This window comes from Erythrolamprus reginae (assembly GCF_031021105.1).
Source record: "Erythrolamprus reginae isolate rEryReg1 chromosome 13 unlocalized genomic scaffold, rEryReg1.hap1 SUPER_13_unloc_2, whole genome shotgun sequence".
NCBI classification, from domain to species: Eukaryota; Metazoa; Chordata; class Lepidosauria; order Squamata; family Dipsadidae; genus Erythrolamprus; species Erythrolamprus reginae.
In genome coordinates this window covers 275,330-292,122 of record NW_027248446.1, presented here as the reverse complement: position 1 = coordinate 292,122, position 16,793 = coordinate 275,330, and the positions used below count along the sequence as shown (strand labels likewise).

At 42.7% G+C, this 16,793-nt stretch overlaps 1 protein-coding gene across 1 annotated transcript in view; it reads left to right on the top strand.

The window, feature by feature from the left end:
• The first annotated feature begins 654 nt into the window (after window positions 1–654).
• Window positions 655–16,793, top strand: part of LOC139155167 (vomeronasal type-2 receptor 26-like) — a 29,305-nt gene continuing 13,166 nt past the window's right edge. Inside the window, exons 1-4 of the mRNA XM_070730251.1 lie at window positions 655–670; window positions 2,920–3,038; window positions 3,569–3,710; window positions 16,289–16,469. Coding sequence (XP_070586352.1) covers window positions 655–670; window positions 2,920–3,038; window positions 3,569–3,710; window positions 16,289–16,469 — 458 coding nt within the window. The remainder of the gene's footprint in view (window positions 671–2,919; window positions 3,039–3,568; window positions 3,711–16,288; window positions 16,470–16,793) is intronic.

The window sequence follows — 16,793 nt, the reverse complement described above, 5'->3', positions numbered from 1 at the left end:
TGTGTACACACAGCACAATCTGCAAATCACCATGGAGTCAATTTCTTCCTCATCCTTGTGTGTGGTTGGTTGTAACGTGGATGTGGGAAAGTAGAATGTCTTCCAGAAAGCTGTTAAATCCTGGCTTTTCCTGCAGGCCTGGAATTAGGATTGACTGCAAGTAGGAATGGTTTTGTAGGATATTATTGTTTTTATTGCATTGCTGATTTTATTGCTCTATTTTTCTTATTGTTGTATTTATGATTATTGTTAGCCGCTCTGAGTCCTATTCGGAGTGAGCAGCATATAAATAAAAAGAAAGAAAGAAAGAAAAAGAAAGAAGGAAGGAAGGAAGGAGGAAGGAAAGAAAGAAAGAAGGAAGGAAGGAAGGAGGAAAGAAAAAAGAAGGAAGGAAGGAAGGAAGGAAAGAAGGAAGGAGGAAAGATTAGATTAGATTAGATTTATTGGATTTATATGCCGCCCCTCTCCGCAAACTTGGGGCGGCTCACAACAAGGTAAAAACAATACATAATAACAAATCCAATACCCACCAATCCAATTACAATTTAAGCTAAAAAATTCATAAAAAACAACCCCAGAATATTAAAAAAACAAGCACACAATCAATCTAACACCAAAACAACATGGGCAAGGGGGAGATCTTTCAGTTCCACCATGCCTGACGGCAGAGGTGAGTTTTAAGAAGTTTGCGAAAGGCAAGGAGGGTGGGGGCTATCCTAATCTGAGGGGGGAGCTGGTTCCAGAGGGTTGGAGCCGCCACAGAGAAGGCTCTTCCCCTGGGTCCCGCCAGACGGCATTGTTTAGTCGACGGGACCCGGAGAAGGCCAACTCTGTGGGACCGAAAGAAAGAAAGAAGGAAGAAAGGAAGGAGGAAGGAAAGAAAGAAGGAAGGAAAGAAAGAAGGAAAGAAAGAAAGAAAGAAAGAAGAAAGAAGAAAGACAGACAGCCGGCCAGCCAGACACCTCCTGATTGTTATAGCAGAAATAGCAAAGTTGGGTTTTTATATGCACAACTCCACACAAATACATGAAATTCCATGAAATATTATTTAAGAGTTTCAAGTAAAAAAACCCAATGAGTCTAATTTCTCTCTGTTCTTCGTAATTGACAGGAACACAACAGAAAAATCTCCAACTAATTTCACAAAAGGAAGAGCTCTGCAAAAATTTGGAACAAAGACTGAGAACTTTTAGATAGCAACCCTGACTTTTCTCCCAGAATTTGATATTAAATTCTCAACAGTTTCCCCACTCACCCCCACACATATATTATATACTGTCATAGTTCGACATGAGTTTTTATTGATTAGCTCTTGAGCCATATCAAAGTGCAAAGTTGCAGAAACAAATAATTATTGAAATTTGATAAAACAATTTAAAATTGAATTTAATATAATATAATTTTAAATGAAATTGGAATACAATATGGTTTAAAATGAAGTTGGAGTAAAATGCAGATTTTCAAGCATTCCAATCAATTTAATTCTAAAATTAAATTGAACAAAATACAATAATTTAAGATATAGATAAGATATGATAAAATTATAATTTGATGTTTACATAAATAAATAGAGAACTGGTGGGGCCATCCACCGAGAGCCCACAAAAGTTCATTGGAGACCCTGGAAAGTGACCTTGTTCATCTTTGGGGTCTGTGCATGGTTTGGCCTCTGCGTTCAGGGTATTGCGTCACCAGAACCACCCTCTGAAGATGAGGAGGCAGCCTCCATCACTGTGGAACCCCCATACAGCAACCCATCAATTCCCACATCACCATAATTGATGCATGATGTCAGACATTCAGATATTAGAATATTAAAATGCTTGGAAATCTGCAAATTAGCCATAGAAATTCATGATAAAAAGGAAACAGAAATTTATAAAATGTGGAATAATTGGTATGATTGGTTGGAACAAAAGTTAAGTTAAATAGTTAGCAATAATAGAGGAAATAAGGTGGAAGATGAATAGATGTAGACAAGACATTATGAGATAGAAATAATTGTAATGGGTTGGATTTTAATGAATTATGTGAATATAGATAAGTTAATGAACAAGTGTTATAGATACACAGAAGATATACTGATATGCAACATTGCTAAATGAATATTAATTTTTACTGTTTATGTAATGTTATGTGGTGTCTTTTGAAAGTTGGTTTTATCCATAGGTATTTATATGTTTTAAAACTGTTCAATTAAAATTATTTTTTATTTTGAAAAAGTCTGTGGAATGAAAAAACGAGGAGTGAAAGACCTTGGAAAGATCTGGGGCTAAATGACTTGGGGAGGGAGAGAGAAGGAGAGAGAGAGGAGGAGGAAGGAGGAAAGGAGGGAGGGAAGAGAAAATACAGGGAAGGGAGGAGTGGTGGGATTTAGATGGTCCACCCTGGTTCAGGAGGTTGGGAGTTCGATCCTAGATAGAGGCAGATGTAGGGTCTCCTGCTTGGACAGAGGTTTGGACTAGATGACCTGTAAGGTCCCTTTCAACTCTGTTGTTGTGTTCATCTGAACCGGCTAAATTGCCTGATCCTGTCCCCTCCTTCTGGCCTCCCTTGCATGACCCCGTCCTGCCTCATCCCTCCCCTCCTGAGCCCCCCTCCCCCTAGAAAAGTACCTGGCTCAAGATCCCGTGGGTCCCTTTGGATTAGAAAGTGGGATTCCCCGCCTGTTCCCTCTCTGCGCCAAGGAATCGTGGAAACGCTGCTGAGTCCAGAATGGGGCTTCCTCAAAATTAGGAATTGGGAGCATCCAGAAAGGGGGACCAATGAGAATTCTCCCTTCTGCCGCGTCATCGGTCTCCGGGCAGACTCTCCCTTGACTTCATCCACTGGAGGAGACAGTTCCGCCCAGAGAAGAAGCCAATATCCCCCCCTCCCTCCCCCCTCCCACTTTCCCCGCTTCTCTCTCTCCTCCTTCAGGTGAAGCCACAAAGGACTCTGCGCAGAAGCCGATGACGCTCAAGCAGGCAGAATTCCCATTGGTGCTGTGCCCCGTGCTGGCCCCTCCCACCTCCAACGGCCGAGATAAACGCTTCTTGGCGACCCCCTCCCCTTGCAGAACCGCGGATTCTTCCTCTGGGGCTGGAAAGGGAAAAGAAAGGGAAAGGAAAGAAGATAGAAGAAGGCCTGGAATTAAGATCGATTGTTAGTGTTTATCTTTTTTTAAAATTATGTATGTGATTTTAGTGATATTTTTACTGTTTTTACTTGTGTTTATAACCATTGTTAGCCGTTCAGAGTTCCTTTTGGAGTGAGCAGCATATAAATGAAATAATAGATAGATAGATAGATAGATAGATAGATAGATAGATAGATAGATAGATAGATAGATAGATAAGAAGGAAAGGAAAAAGAAATTGAAATGAAAGGAAGATAGAAGGACATAAAAAGAAAGGAAAAGAAAAAAGAGAGAAAGGAAAGGAAACAAATGGGAAAATAAAGGGAAAGGGAAAGAGAAAGGAAGGGGAGGGAAAGGGAAAAGAAGATAGATAGAGGAAGGACAGAAAGGGAGAGGAAGGGAAGGGCTGAAAAGCCAAGTCTCAGGATCTCCGGGATCCCTTTGGCTCAGGCAGTGGGATTCCCCACCGGTTCCCCCTCTGTGCCAAGCGAAGGGATCGCGGAAAGGCTGCCCAGCCCAGAATGGGGCTTCAGGCGACGCCCGGCCGGAGAAACGCCGGAGGGGCCGAGAAAGGCCGCCTACAACCAGCGAGGTCCGTTGTGCGAGGAACCCCCGGCGGCTCTTTCGGGAGGGAAGGAGAAAATGCGGCCACTCAGCTCCAGAGACCGAGCGTTTGCCTGGAAGTTCGGAATAGGAAGGGCCCAGAAAATCGGAAGGACCAATGGGAATTCAATTTTCTTCAGCGTCATCTGTCTCCGGGCAGAGACTCCCTGGTCCTCACCTGAGGGAGTCGAGTTCAGGGGCAGAGAGAAAAGTGGATTACAGAGAAGAGCAGATTTAAGAGTAAAAGAATGAGGATGGTGTTTATTTTATATAGTTGCTCCCGAGAGCATCAACCAGGCAGGGCAACTATGTAGTATTGAAAAATGAATAAAAGTAATAAGAGACTCATTATCATCCGAAGCACTAAATCACCTGTGATTGATGAATGATTTGAATCGGGATTTTGTGATTGTATGAAATCATATGAATATTACCATAATTAATTAATATGTATATTATTATAGGATGTAATGAAATATCCGATGTAGCAATGCAGAAATACTGAATGTTTGCTGATATTATGATTTCTTTTGTTGTTTGTTTGTTTGATTGATTGATTGTTTTTCATTATTTTTAATTGTTATTTATTTGTCTGTTTCAAAATAGGGAGGGGAGGGCCGGGAGGAACATCCCCAGGAAGGGGGTCCCACCAGATGGCAGGCAGCCGTGGGAGGGATGGAGGGAGGATTAAAATCCTCATTAGGACACAGAACCGGTTCTTCAATTCTTTTAATCCCACCACTGCCAGGGACTCCTCAGTCCGCCCTCTGAGACCCCCAAGTCCCCCTGGCTGTGGGGCTGAGTCTCCCCTTCAGTCACCCTCTGCAGCCCCACTGCATGATGGATGGATGGGGGAGGGCAGGAGGAAGTCCACTCTCCCTCCAGGGCTGCTATGACCCCCCTTGAGCTGGAGCCCCCCAAGACTGAGACTATCCCCCTCCCTCCCTCCCCCTTCCTCCACTTCTCTCTCTGCCCCTGAACTCGACTCTCTCAGGTGAAGTCCAGGGAGACTCTGCCCGGAGACCGATGACGCTGAAGAAAGGGGGATTCCCATTGGCCCTTCCGCTTTTTTGGGCCCTCCGTCTTCCAAGTTCCAGGCAGATGCTTTCCCCCCCCCAATGCAGCCCCTCCCTATTAGGGACTGAGCGGCCGCATCCTCTCCGTCCCTCCCAAAAGAGCCGCGGGGGCTTCGGGGGTTCCTCGCACAATGGGCTTGGCTGGTTGTAGGCGGCCTTTCTCATCCTCTCCGGCGTTTCTCCGTCCGGGCATCGCCTGAAGCCCCATTCTGGGCTGGGCAGTCTTTCCACGACCCCTTCGCTTTGTGCAGAGGGGGAACCTGCGAGGAATCCCACTGCCTGAGCCAAAGGGATCCATGAGATCCTGAGACTTGGCTTTTCAGCCCTTCCACTCCCCTCCTTTCCCTTTCTCTTTCCATTTTCCTTTTCCCTTCCAGATTCACTTAACAAACCATGTTACTAATTTAACAACTTTACTGATTCACTTAACAAGTGTAGTAAGAAAACTCCTAAAATGGAGCAAAATTCACTTAACAAATTTTTCACTAAGCAACATAAATTTTGGGCTTAATTATGGTCATAATTTGAGAACTACCTCTATGTAATTCATCATCTCAGGCCCGAAAATAAAGGGACGCTGTGAATGGTTAAGTTAAAATACTGTGTATTTCTTGAAGTTTGTAGGAGCAACATCCACAGCGTAATTTACTCTCCCACAGACATAAATAACTCCTGCTCTTTTTCCACTTTTACACTCTCAACGGTGCGTATTTCTCCAGACATCTCCCTGCTTTCTTCAGGGACACTAATTTTTCTGTTGCTTTTTTCTTGTTATTTCAGCCTCTTGTTCCACCAAATGCATCAGCAGGATTTGGTATTTACTTTTCTACCAAAATAGAAAAATAGATAAAACACTGAGTAGCATTAATTCAGCTATTCAGTTTGCTTGGCTTTTCCCTCATGAGGTCACACCTCATAATCCTTCTGACAGGTGCATGAGTTCACAAAGGAGAAGTAAATGAAACCTTTGGGTGGGCTGAATGAAAGGTATTATTCACCTGAGCTTTTATCTCTGTGTGGGTGCTTTACTTAGTTACTGAGGATTGGTTGGTTACGTTGCTTCTGTTTTTATTTAATTTTATTGATGTAGTTTAGGTTTGTTCTATTTTACAAAATACTTATTCATCTATTTACTTCATATTATATATATAATATATCCGTATATTTCGTATATTGTATTTGTATAATATATTAAACAGAAGTTTAGCTTAGTTAGGGTTTATTTTATTTCCATCATGGATATTTTCCTCTATTATGTAGGAAAAGCTGTATTTGAGGTAAGAGCTCTTCAGTTTTATTTGTTTGCTTGTTAGCTTCCGTGGCTGACTCTAGGATTTAGAATTCTAAAAGGTAATATGACAGATAACATGACATAGATAATTTCATGATAGACATTAAAATTTGATAATGAAATAAAATAGGAATCAAAGGAATCTTGGAATAAGTAAAATTATTTTAGGATAATTTTTAGAATAACTTTTTAACCCGAATATTTTTGTAAAAAAATTACATCACCTCTTTCTGGGTTAAAATTAACTTTCCAGATCTTTCCCCAATCTTCTAGTTGAACAGTGTAGCCTAAGTTGGTCATCCCGGCAATCATGTTTTCCTTTGCCATTTCTTCTAAGTTTTCATAATTTAACAAAAAATTATACATCTTGGTAATAAATTTCCTTTCTGAACCTAATAAAAATTTGTCTATTATATTTTTTACTAATTCCAAATTCTACCAAGTTTTTTTAATATCTACTCTGTATTTGATAGTACACAAACCAATCAATTTCTTTCCCTTTGTTTTTCAGTTTTTCTCTGGTCTTGAGGTATCCGTTTCTATCTAATAGATCTTCATAGGTTAAAATTTTAATTTAGATTTTTTTTAAAAAAAAAGTCTGTGGAATGAATAGAAAAAACGGGGAGTGAAAGGCCTTGGAAAGACCTTGGGCTAAATGACTTGGGGAGGATGAGAGAAGGAGAGAGAGAGAGAGGACGAAAGAGAAAATACAGGGAAGGGAGGAGTGGTGGGATTTAGCTGGCTCTTCCTGGTTCAGGAGATTGGGATTTCGATCCTATGTAGACTCTACCTTGACTTCACCCCCTGGAGGAGAGAGTTCAGTCCAGAGAAGAAGTCTCAGTTGGTACTTCAGGCTAAAATCCCCCCTCCCTACCCCCTCCCACTCTCCCCGTTTCTCTCTCTCCTCCAAGTGAAGCCACAAAGGACTCTGCTTAGAAACCAATGACGCTCAATCAGGGAGAATTCCCATTGGTGCTGTCCCTCGTTCTGGCCCCTCCCACCTCCAACGGCAGAGATAAACGCTTCTCTACGCCCCCCCCCCCCCCCAATGCAGAACCGCGGATTCTTCCTCTGGGGCTGGAAAGGGAAAAGAAAGGGAAAGCAAAGGAAAGAAGATAGAAGAAGGCCTGGAATTAAGACCGATTGTTAGTAATTATGGTTTTTTAATTATATATGTGATTTTAGTGATATTTTTACTGTTTTTACTTGTGTTTATAACCATTTTATTATCAAGATGTATAATTTTTTGTTAAATTATGAAAACGTAGAAGAAGTGGTAAAGGAAAACATGATTGCCTGGATGACCAACTTTGGCTACACTGTTCAACTAGAAGATTGGGAAAAGATCTGGAAAGTTAATTTCAACTTAACAATCTCGGTTCCATACAGAGAGAGTCAATGTAAAATGTTTTACCAATGGCCCATGCCCCAGCAAAGTTAGCCAAAATTTACCCAAAAGTAAAAGTGATTGCTGGAAATGTAAGTCAATGCAATGTACTTATTACCACGTGTGTTTGTTATGCCCAGAAACAAGGAAATTCTGGATTATGGTTCAAAATATGGTAAAAGAGATATTAAAGTTTAAATTAGAATTTAAACCCCAGATATATTTACTAGGAATAATCAGAGGACAACATGAAAAAGCGAACTATTATTTGGTAGTACATGTATTAATGGTGGCCCGACTGATCTTTGCACAGAACTGGGGAGGGGGGAACTTACCAAACAAGGATACGGTAATTAAAAAAAATACTAGAATGCGCAAAATGGAGTAGACTTACTCTAGAGTTACAGAATAAACAGGAAGAAGAATATTACACTGTGTGGGATAAATTTTATAATTGGATTGAGGAAAGTGAGAAATAAGTTAAATGCAAAAAATGGTGAAACTGAAGAAACAGAAATGTAATTGTAAATATGTTCTTGCTTCTTATTCTGTTTTGGGCTTTGTTGTCATTGTGTTTTGTTTTGTCTTTCAAAAGCCAATAAAAAAATAAAAAAAACTGGAGAAGTTCTAGCATGGGAAGCGAAATGTTTTCAAGGAGAAAAACCCAATAAATCCTGGCTGTCTTTTGAAAAGCCCCTTTGGGATCTGTGCTGAAGAGGCCCCAAAGATGGAGGGGGCTTTCAGAGTCTCTTCTGTCCTTGAACAAGGAAAAGGGATGAAGTGGAAGAGCCTTTCTTTTAGGCTGCACCTCGGGTCTTGTGCCTTGAGGTTCTTTTGGCAAATAGGAAGTGAACCTGCCAGGCCTGTTTTGGAGGAATTAGGTTTCTGCCATGGGTGATGGATATTATTTGATGTCCAAGTCCATGGACACAGGTGGGGTTGAACCAAGGTTTGGATGGTCACTTCTTGGGAAGCCCCACACAACCTGGCCATCCTAGGGTCAGCATTCAGGGCTCTGCTTCGTGACCCACGCAAGAATACCAAAGGTGGCTTATTCTTAGCCTTCCATCCTTGAGCAAGGGTGGGATCTGTGCTTTGCCTGTCACGGCTGGTTGCTGGCAGTTTCGAGTAGGCAGAATTTAACAGAATATGACAGAAGGGACTTTGAAGGTCTTCTAGCCCAGCCCCCAATCTTTTCTTTAAAAGCTCCAGCAATGGATCCCCTTTTAAGAATAAGCTTTATTAGCATTGTTAAGAAAACAAGTCAGTTACAGTTAATTCATTTTTTTCTTCAAACCACAGAAATTGGTGTCTGCAAGTGTCACCAGAGCCACGAACTGAAGATGTGGAGGCTGCCATAATCACTGTGGAACCCTACATCCCCGAATCCATCAACCCCAACATCACCATAACTGATGAATGATGGATGCCAGACCTTCTGCCTTGTACGACAATGTAATGTTTGGTAAGTGTTTGAACTATTTTGGTTTTCTATTTTTCTTTATTTTTCTTTTTAAAATATATTCTGTTATTGGTTTTTTTAAATTAAAAATAAACTATTTATAACACATAAAGTACAAAAAATAAAACACACACAGAAAAAACCCCTCAACATTAAAATAAATGTTGGACAATTTGTGGCATGCCTGTAATACAATTCTAACAGTGCTTATTTACTATTACACGGATTATACACTGCACAAAAAAATAAAGGGAATACTCAAAGAACACATCCTAGATCTGAATGAATAAAATATTCTCATTCAATACTTTGTTCTGTACAAAGTTGAATGTGCTGACATGTGAAATTTATTGTTAATCAGTGTTGCTTCCTAAGTAGGCAGTTTGATTTCACAAAAGTTTGATTTACTTGGAGTTATATTGTGTAGTTTGTTCCCTTTATTTTTTTGAGCAGTATATTTACATAATATACATCAAGTCTTAGCAAAGATCTTATTCTCTCCAAATTATCTGACATTTATTAATTCTTTAATTTTACTTTTTAAATTTTTTTTTCTACCCAATCGTAAAATCTAACCCAAGTTATTGCTTTTGCTCTTATTTAATTCTTAATACATTTTATGGTTTTGCATTTCTTGCTTTGGCATTTTGGGTTGGGATGCTTGGACTATGGAAGCTAACAGGAAAGAAAACTAGAATCCTTAAATGTTAATTTGGCTGCTCAGTTTTATCCATTGTTTTGTTTCTTGCTTACTATTTCATTATTATTAAAATGTTCAATCTGTGCTTCTTTTGCCCAAGGGCAAATTGCTGCAACCATCACATTGTCGACCAGGCCTGAAAGTCTGACATTGTCTTTCATCAATTATGGTGATGTGGGAATTGATGGATTGCTGTATGTGGATTCCACAGTGATGGAGGCTGCCTCCTCATCTTCAGCTGGTGGTTCTAGTGACACAACACCCTGAACTTAGAGGCCAACAATACACAGACCCCAAAGACGAACAAAGTCACTTTCCAGGGTCTCCAAGGAACTTTGGTGGGCTCTCACTGGATGGACGCACCACTTCTCTATTTATTTATGTAAACATCAAAGTACAATTTTATCATGTTTTATCTGTATCTAAATTATTGTATTTTTTAAAATTTAATTTTAGAATGTATTTTATTCCAACTTCATTTTAAATCGTATTGTATTTCAATTTCATTTTAAATCATCTTGTATTCCAATTTTATTTTAAATTGTATTATATTAAATTCAGTTTTCAACTGTTTTATCAAATTTTAATAATAATTTGTTTGTGGTACTTTGCATTTTGATGTGGCCCAAGAGCTGATCCATAAAAACTCATGTTATGTCAAACTATGACTAAAGTGACCAGATTTTAACATTGGCAAAGAGGGACACCATTGACCGGGGTGGGGGTGGGGGAGATTTTGATTAAAAATTAGGTCTATATGGAACAATTTTTTTTCTTTTTCTTTCTATCTCTCTTCCTCCCTCCTTTTATCTCTCTTTCTCCCACTCCCTTTTTCTTTTTCTTCCTTTTTCTCTTTCCCTTCTTCCCTCCTTCCCTTCCCCTCGCTCTATTTCTATCTCTCTTCCTACCTCCCTAATTTTCTTTCTCTCTCTTCCCCTTTCTCTCTCTTCCCTCTTTTATTTCTCTTCCTCCCTCCTTTCTCTCTATTTCTCTCTTTCTCTCCCTCCCACCTTTTCGCTTTCTTTTTCTTTCTTTCTTTCCCTCCCTCTCTTTTTTCTCTCTCCCTATTTCTCTTTCTTTCTCTCTCCCCTCCTTCCTTCCCTCTCTCCTTCCCTTTCTATTTCTCTCTCCTCACTCCTCCCTTTCTCTCTCCCTCCCCCCTCTCTCCCTTCCTTCCTCTCTTTTTTTCTCTCTCTGCAACTTTTCCCCTCCTTCCCCTTCTAGCTACTGCGAGGTTGGCGGCCCTGAAACTGCTACATTTCATCTTCGGCTTCTGCCTCCTTGCAAAAGAAACGTCCCGCGCCGCCCCCCCCCCCCCCCGCGCATGTCTTCAGCCTCAACAAAATTGGTGGCCGTCACCCTCGTCCTCCCACTGCCCCTCCCCCCCAAAGTTTCCTTCCCTCACAGAAAATGAAGTCGGTGGGGGGGGGGGGGAGAGGCAAGCTACGAGAGACCGACCGTTGTAGAAAGTTCCCTCGAGCCACCCAAACGGAGCAACAGAGCGCAAGCGCAGGGCACGTAAGGCGGGGGGGGGAGAGGCTCGAGGCCATGAAGAGGGAGGGCTTCAAGACTCTCCAGAACAGCCGAGGCTGAGGTGGGAGGGGGGCGAGGTTGAGCAAAGGCCAAAGAGGAGCCAGGTTTCCTCACACTGGCCGTCCCTCCCCTCCCCTCCCCCGCCTTGAGAGAGTGGGAGGAAACGCAGGCAGACCCAAAGCCAAAGGAGAAAAACAATTGCCCTTTCCTGGTTACCTCAGGAAAACATACGGAAAGGGTCTGAACCCGAGGGCCTCTCCAGAGCTCAGCGCCGCGACGTCGGCTGCTACGGTGGCCCCTAAGCACCATGCGGGCTCGCGCTCTGCAGAATACCCCACCCCCAAGCGCTGCCTTTGACCAACCAAGTCACGGTCAGCAGGGCTTGGTTGGGGCAGGGGTGTGGGCAGGAAAAAGATCTCGCTACCGAGGAGGAGGGGCAGAATTGAAACACGCCCCTTCCCTCCTGCTCTTCTCTTCCCCCCCCCAGGGCCCCCATCAGGAATTTTGGGGCCCCATACAGCCTAAGTGTCTGGGGGCCCCTCCCTTCTTCCTTCCTTCCTCTTTCTTTCTTTCTTTCTTTCTGTTTCTTTCTTTCTTTTTTCTTTTTCTTTCTTTCCTTTTTTCTCTTCTTTTTCTTTTCCTCCCTCCCTCCCTCCTTCCTTCCTTCCCTTTTAAATTTTCAAACTGTCCTCTCCATATTCCTGGCTGAGGAATTCTGAAAGCTGCAGTCAACTGGTCTTCAGCCATTGTCCAGCCCTGCACTATGGACCCCTCCCTCCACCCCCTGAAGAGGCCGGGGGCTTCTTTCCAAAGTCAGTGGTAGTGATGCCAGAACCCCCTTCCCTGGGGATGGGAGCGGGGGGGGGGGCTCCACTGGTCTCCCTCGACAAGACTTTCAGCAACACACCAGCCCTGCTAGGCAGGCCTCTTAGCCCTGCCAAAGAAATGGGGGTTAAGGAAGACCCCCACCCCCCACCTTGCCCCAAACACTGGCACTCTGCATAACCCATGCGGGGGCTTTAGCTTCCCTTCTGCAGAACAGAAGCTGGGGACCCCTCCCTCCACATACACCGGATCCCTATGGCTCATCCAAGGGCTGGCAAAATAGGTGTGCCTCCCCACCTGCTTTTCTATCTCTCTCTCTCTCTCTCTCTCTTTCTCTCTCTTTCTCTTTCTCTCTCTCCTTTTCTCTTTCTTTTTCTCTTTTTCTCTCCCTTTCTCTCTTTTTCTCTTTCTCTTTTATGTCTTTCTCTCCCTCTATTTCTTTTTGTCTCCCTTTCTCTCTCTCTTTCTCTTTATATCTCTTTATCTCTTTTTTCTCTCTCCCCTCTCTCTTTCTTTCACTTTCTCTCTCTTTCTCTCCCTCCCCCTCTTTCTCTCTTTCTCTTCCTCTTTTTATCTCTCTCTCTTTTTTCTCTTTTTATCTCCCTTTCTCTCTTTTTCTCTCTCTCTTTCTCTCCCCCTCTTTGTCTCTTTCTATCTCTTTCTCTCCCTCTCTCTCTCTTTCTCTTTTTATCTCTCTCTCTCTCTCTTTTTCTCTGTTTATCTCCCTTTCTCTCTTTTTCTCTCTCTTTCTCTCCCCCTCTCTCTTTGTCTCTCTCTATCTCTTTCTCTCCCTCTCTCTCTCTTTCTCTTTTTATCTCTCTCTCTTTTTCCCCCCTCTGTTTATCTCCCTTTCTCTCCCCCTCTCTTTGTCTCTTTCTATCTCTTTCTCTCCCTCCCTCTCTCTTCCTCTTTTTATCTCTCTTTCTCTCTTTTTTTCTCTTTTTCCCTCCCTTTCTTTTTCTCTTTCTCTCCCCCTCTCTTTGTCTATTTCTATCTCTTTCTCTCCCTCTCTCTCTCTTTCTCTTTTTATCTCTCTCTCTCTCTTTCTCTCCCCCTCTCTCTTTGTCTCTCTCTATCTCTTTCTCTCCCTCTCTCTCTCTTTCTCTTTTTATCTCTCTCTCTTTTCCCCCCCTCTGTTTATCTCCCTTTCTCTCCCCCTCTCTTTGTCTCTTTCTATCTTTTTCTCTCCCTCCCTCTCTCTTCCTTTTTATCTCTCTTTCTCTCTTTTTCTCTCTTTTTCTCTCCCTTTCTTTTTCTCTTTCTCTCCCCCTCTCTTTGTCTCTTTCTATCTCTTTCTCTCCCTCCCTCTCTCTTCCTCTTTTTATCTCTCTCTCTCTTTCTCCCCCCCTCTCTGAAGTGGGGAGGGCCGGGTTGGCACCAACGGAGCTCGAGACGGGTGCAAAAGCAAACTACTCTGTCGGCCCGGGCCCGGATGAGGCGAGCGTCCGGTTGCCCAAACCTCGTTCCCCAACGCCGCCACCCCCCCGAAGGGGCTCCGACCTTCGCCACGCGCTTTACTTTATTCCGGGAGGACCGCGCTGCCAAAGGCTCCGTCGGGGCTTCAAGTCCTGGGCCCGCCTTTTTCTTGCAAATGAGTCCTGCTCCTGTTGTTTAGGCAGGCGGCCGGCAAGAGAGGGCCGGTACTGCGCCTGTGCTCACTGGGCACAAATTACTGCGGGCGCCAGGGCCCAGGGGGCCGGCAAAACCGGGGACCCCCATTTTTAAATTTAGCCGGGCCCCTGATGCCAGTACCATTAGTACCGGCCTATCGGCGGCCCTGCCCCCCCCACTGACCGTCCCCCTCTTCCATTCCAAAATCGGGACATTTTGGAAACCCAGCGGGACGCAGGAGAAATAATTGGAAAGCGTATCTGGTCACCTTAACTATGACCAATGTAAAATATTTGTTGGGGGGTTAGAATTGTCGAGAATTTAATATCAAATTCTGGAAGAAAAGGCGGGGTTGCTATCTAAAATTCTCAGTCTATGTTCCAAATTTTTGCAGAGCCCTTTATACAATTAGCTGGAAATTTTTCTGTTGTGTTCCTGCCAATTATGAAGAACAGAGAGAAATTAGACTCATTGGCCTTTTTTACTTGAAACTCTTAGATTAAATAATATTAAACATAGTTTCATATATTTGTGTGTAGTTGTACATATAAAAATCCAATTCTGCTGTTTCTGCTATGACAATGAGAAGCTTCTCCTTACAGGAAAAAAGGTGCAGCCATTTATCAGGTATATCAGAAATGCTCAGGGAAACGGACAGATCAAGAAATGTTTACACGGCCAGATTCGTCTACTTTTTGATTGTTATTTTTCCACCTAAAAGATTTCAAATACATTTTCAGCTTAATTTAATAGTTTGCTTGTTGTATTAAAGGTGGGGGGGAAACGTGATTTATTTTGGTTTGATTTTTTAAAATTTGCATCTCAGAAACATCTTTGCAGACTTTCTATGTCCATCATGAAGGTGGTCCTTGACTTGCAACCAGTGGAGCCCAGGTTATCTGTTGTTAAGCGAGACCGTTGTTAAACGAATTTTTCCCCATTGTATGACCTATCTTGCCACAGTTGTTGAGTGAATAACTGTGGTTGTTGAGTGACTCACACGGGATGTGAAGTGAACCTGGCTTCCCCATTGACTTTGCTTGTCAGGAGGTCCCAAAGGGGGATCATGTGACTCCCAGACACTGTGACTGTCACAAATATGAGTGAGCTGCAAAGCATCTGAATGTCAATCACGTGACCCTGGGGATGCTGCAAGGGTCATAAGGGTGGAAAATGGTCCTGAGTCCCTTCTTTCTACATACGGTCTCTGAGGGAACCGTTGTCAGTTGAGGGCTGCCTGTATTGATGCCCCTAATGCACCTCTAGACGGAAAGACCTTTTCCTCACAGGGGCCACACAAGGCCCAAAGCCCTTCAAGAGGCTTCCCAGAGGGAGGGGGAGGGATGGAGGCAGGAGGGGGGAAAGGCCTCTCTTTCCCCCAATCTGTGGCCATCCTCGGACCCCAAAAAGTCACCACAGGCAAAAACAGTGAGATTGTATTGAGACATGTTTCTTTAGGATATTTTCATTAGGGGGAATGTAGTGAAATTGCACTCTGGGTAATGAAGTTTTACATGTGACCTCATCTGCAAATTCCTATATTTATTTATCTTCAAACAAACATGTTCAAAAGGCCTTGTGAGAATGGGCCTAAAAAAAAATCAGATGGGTCTTTGCCAGCTTTAGTTGTCCAACTCACTGCCTGAGAAGGCTAGTTAGGATTTAAAGGCCAGAGCCCAGACTGCCCCCTAAAGGCAGCAAGAAGGACAGCTAAAGCATGGAAAGGCCCAGGGGAGGAAGGTCTCTGTGTGCTGACAGTGGAATTCTGGGGGTTGAAGTCCTCTCATCTTCAGGTTGCTAAGCTAGCCACTTTTTTCTAACTTCTCTCTGATTTTTGTACATGTCTTTGTTTGTGCATGTCTGTGTGTTTGTGTGAGATGTGAGATGTTTATTTTAAAGCTCTGCAAAGTTTTTTAAAAGTTCAAAGTTCAGTAAAGTTGCATCAGCCCTTTTGTGTGTGTGTATGTGAGAGACAGAAAGGTTTTTTTAACTCTGCAAAGTTCTGGTAACTAGTGTTTCACTAAAGTTGCATCAGCCCTTTTGTGTGGAGCCTTTGAGCTTTAATGTTCAAAATAAAGTTAAATACATGTTGGCTTTAACTCAGCAGGCAGCTATTTCAGACCTGTGAGATGCTCTGGCATTAACTGGCCCCTGGGATTTTGTCTCTGTGTCCACAAATGTCAGATTTATTTGTTTCTTCAACCACAGTTGCCATGTATTCCTTCCGGGGTCAGTTTCAAGCATGGAGTTCCCAAACCTCTCAATTCGAGATGACCCATTTAATTCCATCTCTTCCCCTGCCATTAGGTGACATAGGGGAATTATTTCCCTTTCACTTCTGTCCAGAGAATTCCCAAAGTTGAATCATCCAGAGATCTCTCCTGAAAGGGAGAATCATGATCAAAGTTTCAGCTCTGCTCTTGGGCTGAATCCTCCAGGGGAGATTTTGGGTAGAGAAATAGGGAGTTTGGGGACTGTCAGAGTCTGTGCTCTTGCATGTATGTCTCTCTCCTTTCCAGGTGAAGCTGTGTTTCAATCAGGGGAGCAACTGAATCATATTCCACCTTGTGAGAATCCTCTGAATTCTTCTAATTCTTCTTTAGGAACAGGAAGGAAATTGAGTCACACCATGAATTATGGACCTCCTGCTTCTGCTTCTGATGCTGCTTTTGTCCCATCCAGTCCCTGGGAAGCTGAGAAGGAAATGCCTGCTGAGTTTGGAGCACCAGGATGGAAAACAAACACAGAGCTTTTACAGCCCAGGAGACCATCTCATTGATGTAGTCATCAGTGAAAAGGAAAAATTGCATACAAAGTTGCTTTTCAACATGGCTCCTTCTCTTCAGTTTGTTTTCCGTGATCCGTAAGTCATTCAGGGTGATGAAGTTGCACTCCCTCCGTTCTAACACTCTCCTTATTTTCTGCTTTTTCTCCCCATTTATTCCTATTTTGGGGATGGGGAATATGTTTAATTTCCAGAGTGATTTTTATTTCCACAGCTTCTCTCTTTTGTCTGATTTTGTGAAAGACTCAAATCCAAAAAGGCTGAAAAAAGCTGAAAGGGCTGCAGATTATTTTCTTCTCTCTGTTCAATCTTTAATTTATCACTTGAATAATGAATTTTATTTAAATTTTAGTGGTGGAATCAGTTGTAGTTCCTGTACCTCAGCCAATTTCCATATTTGTG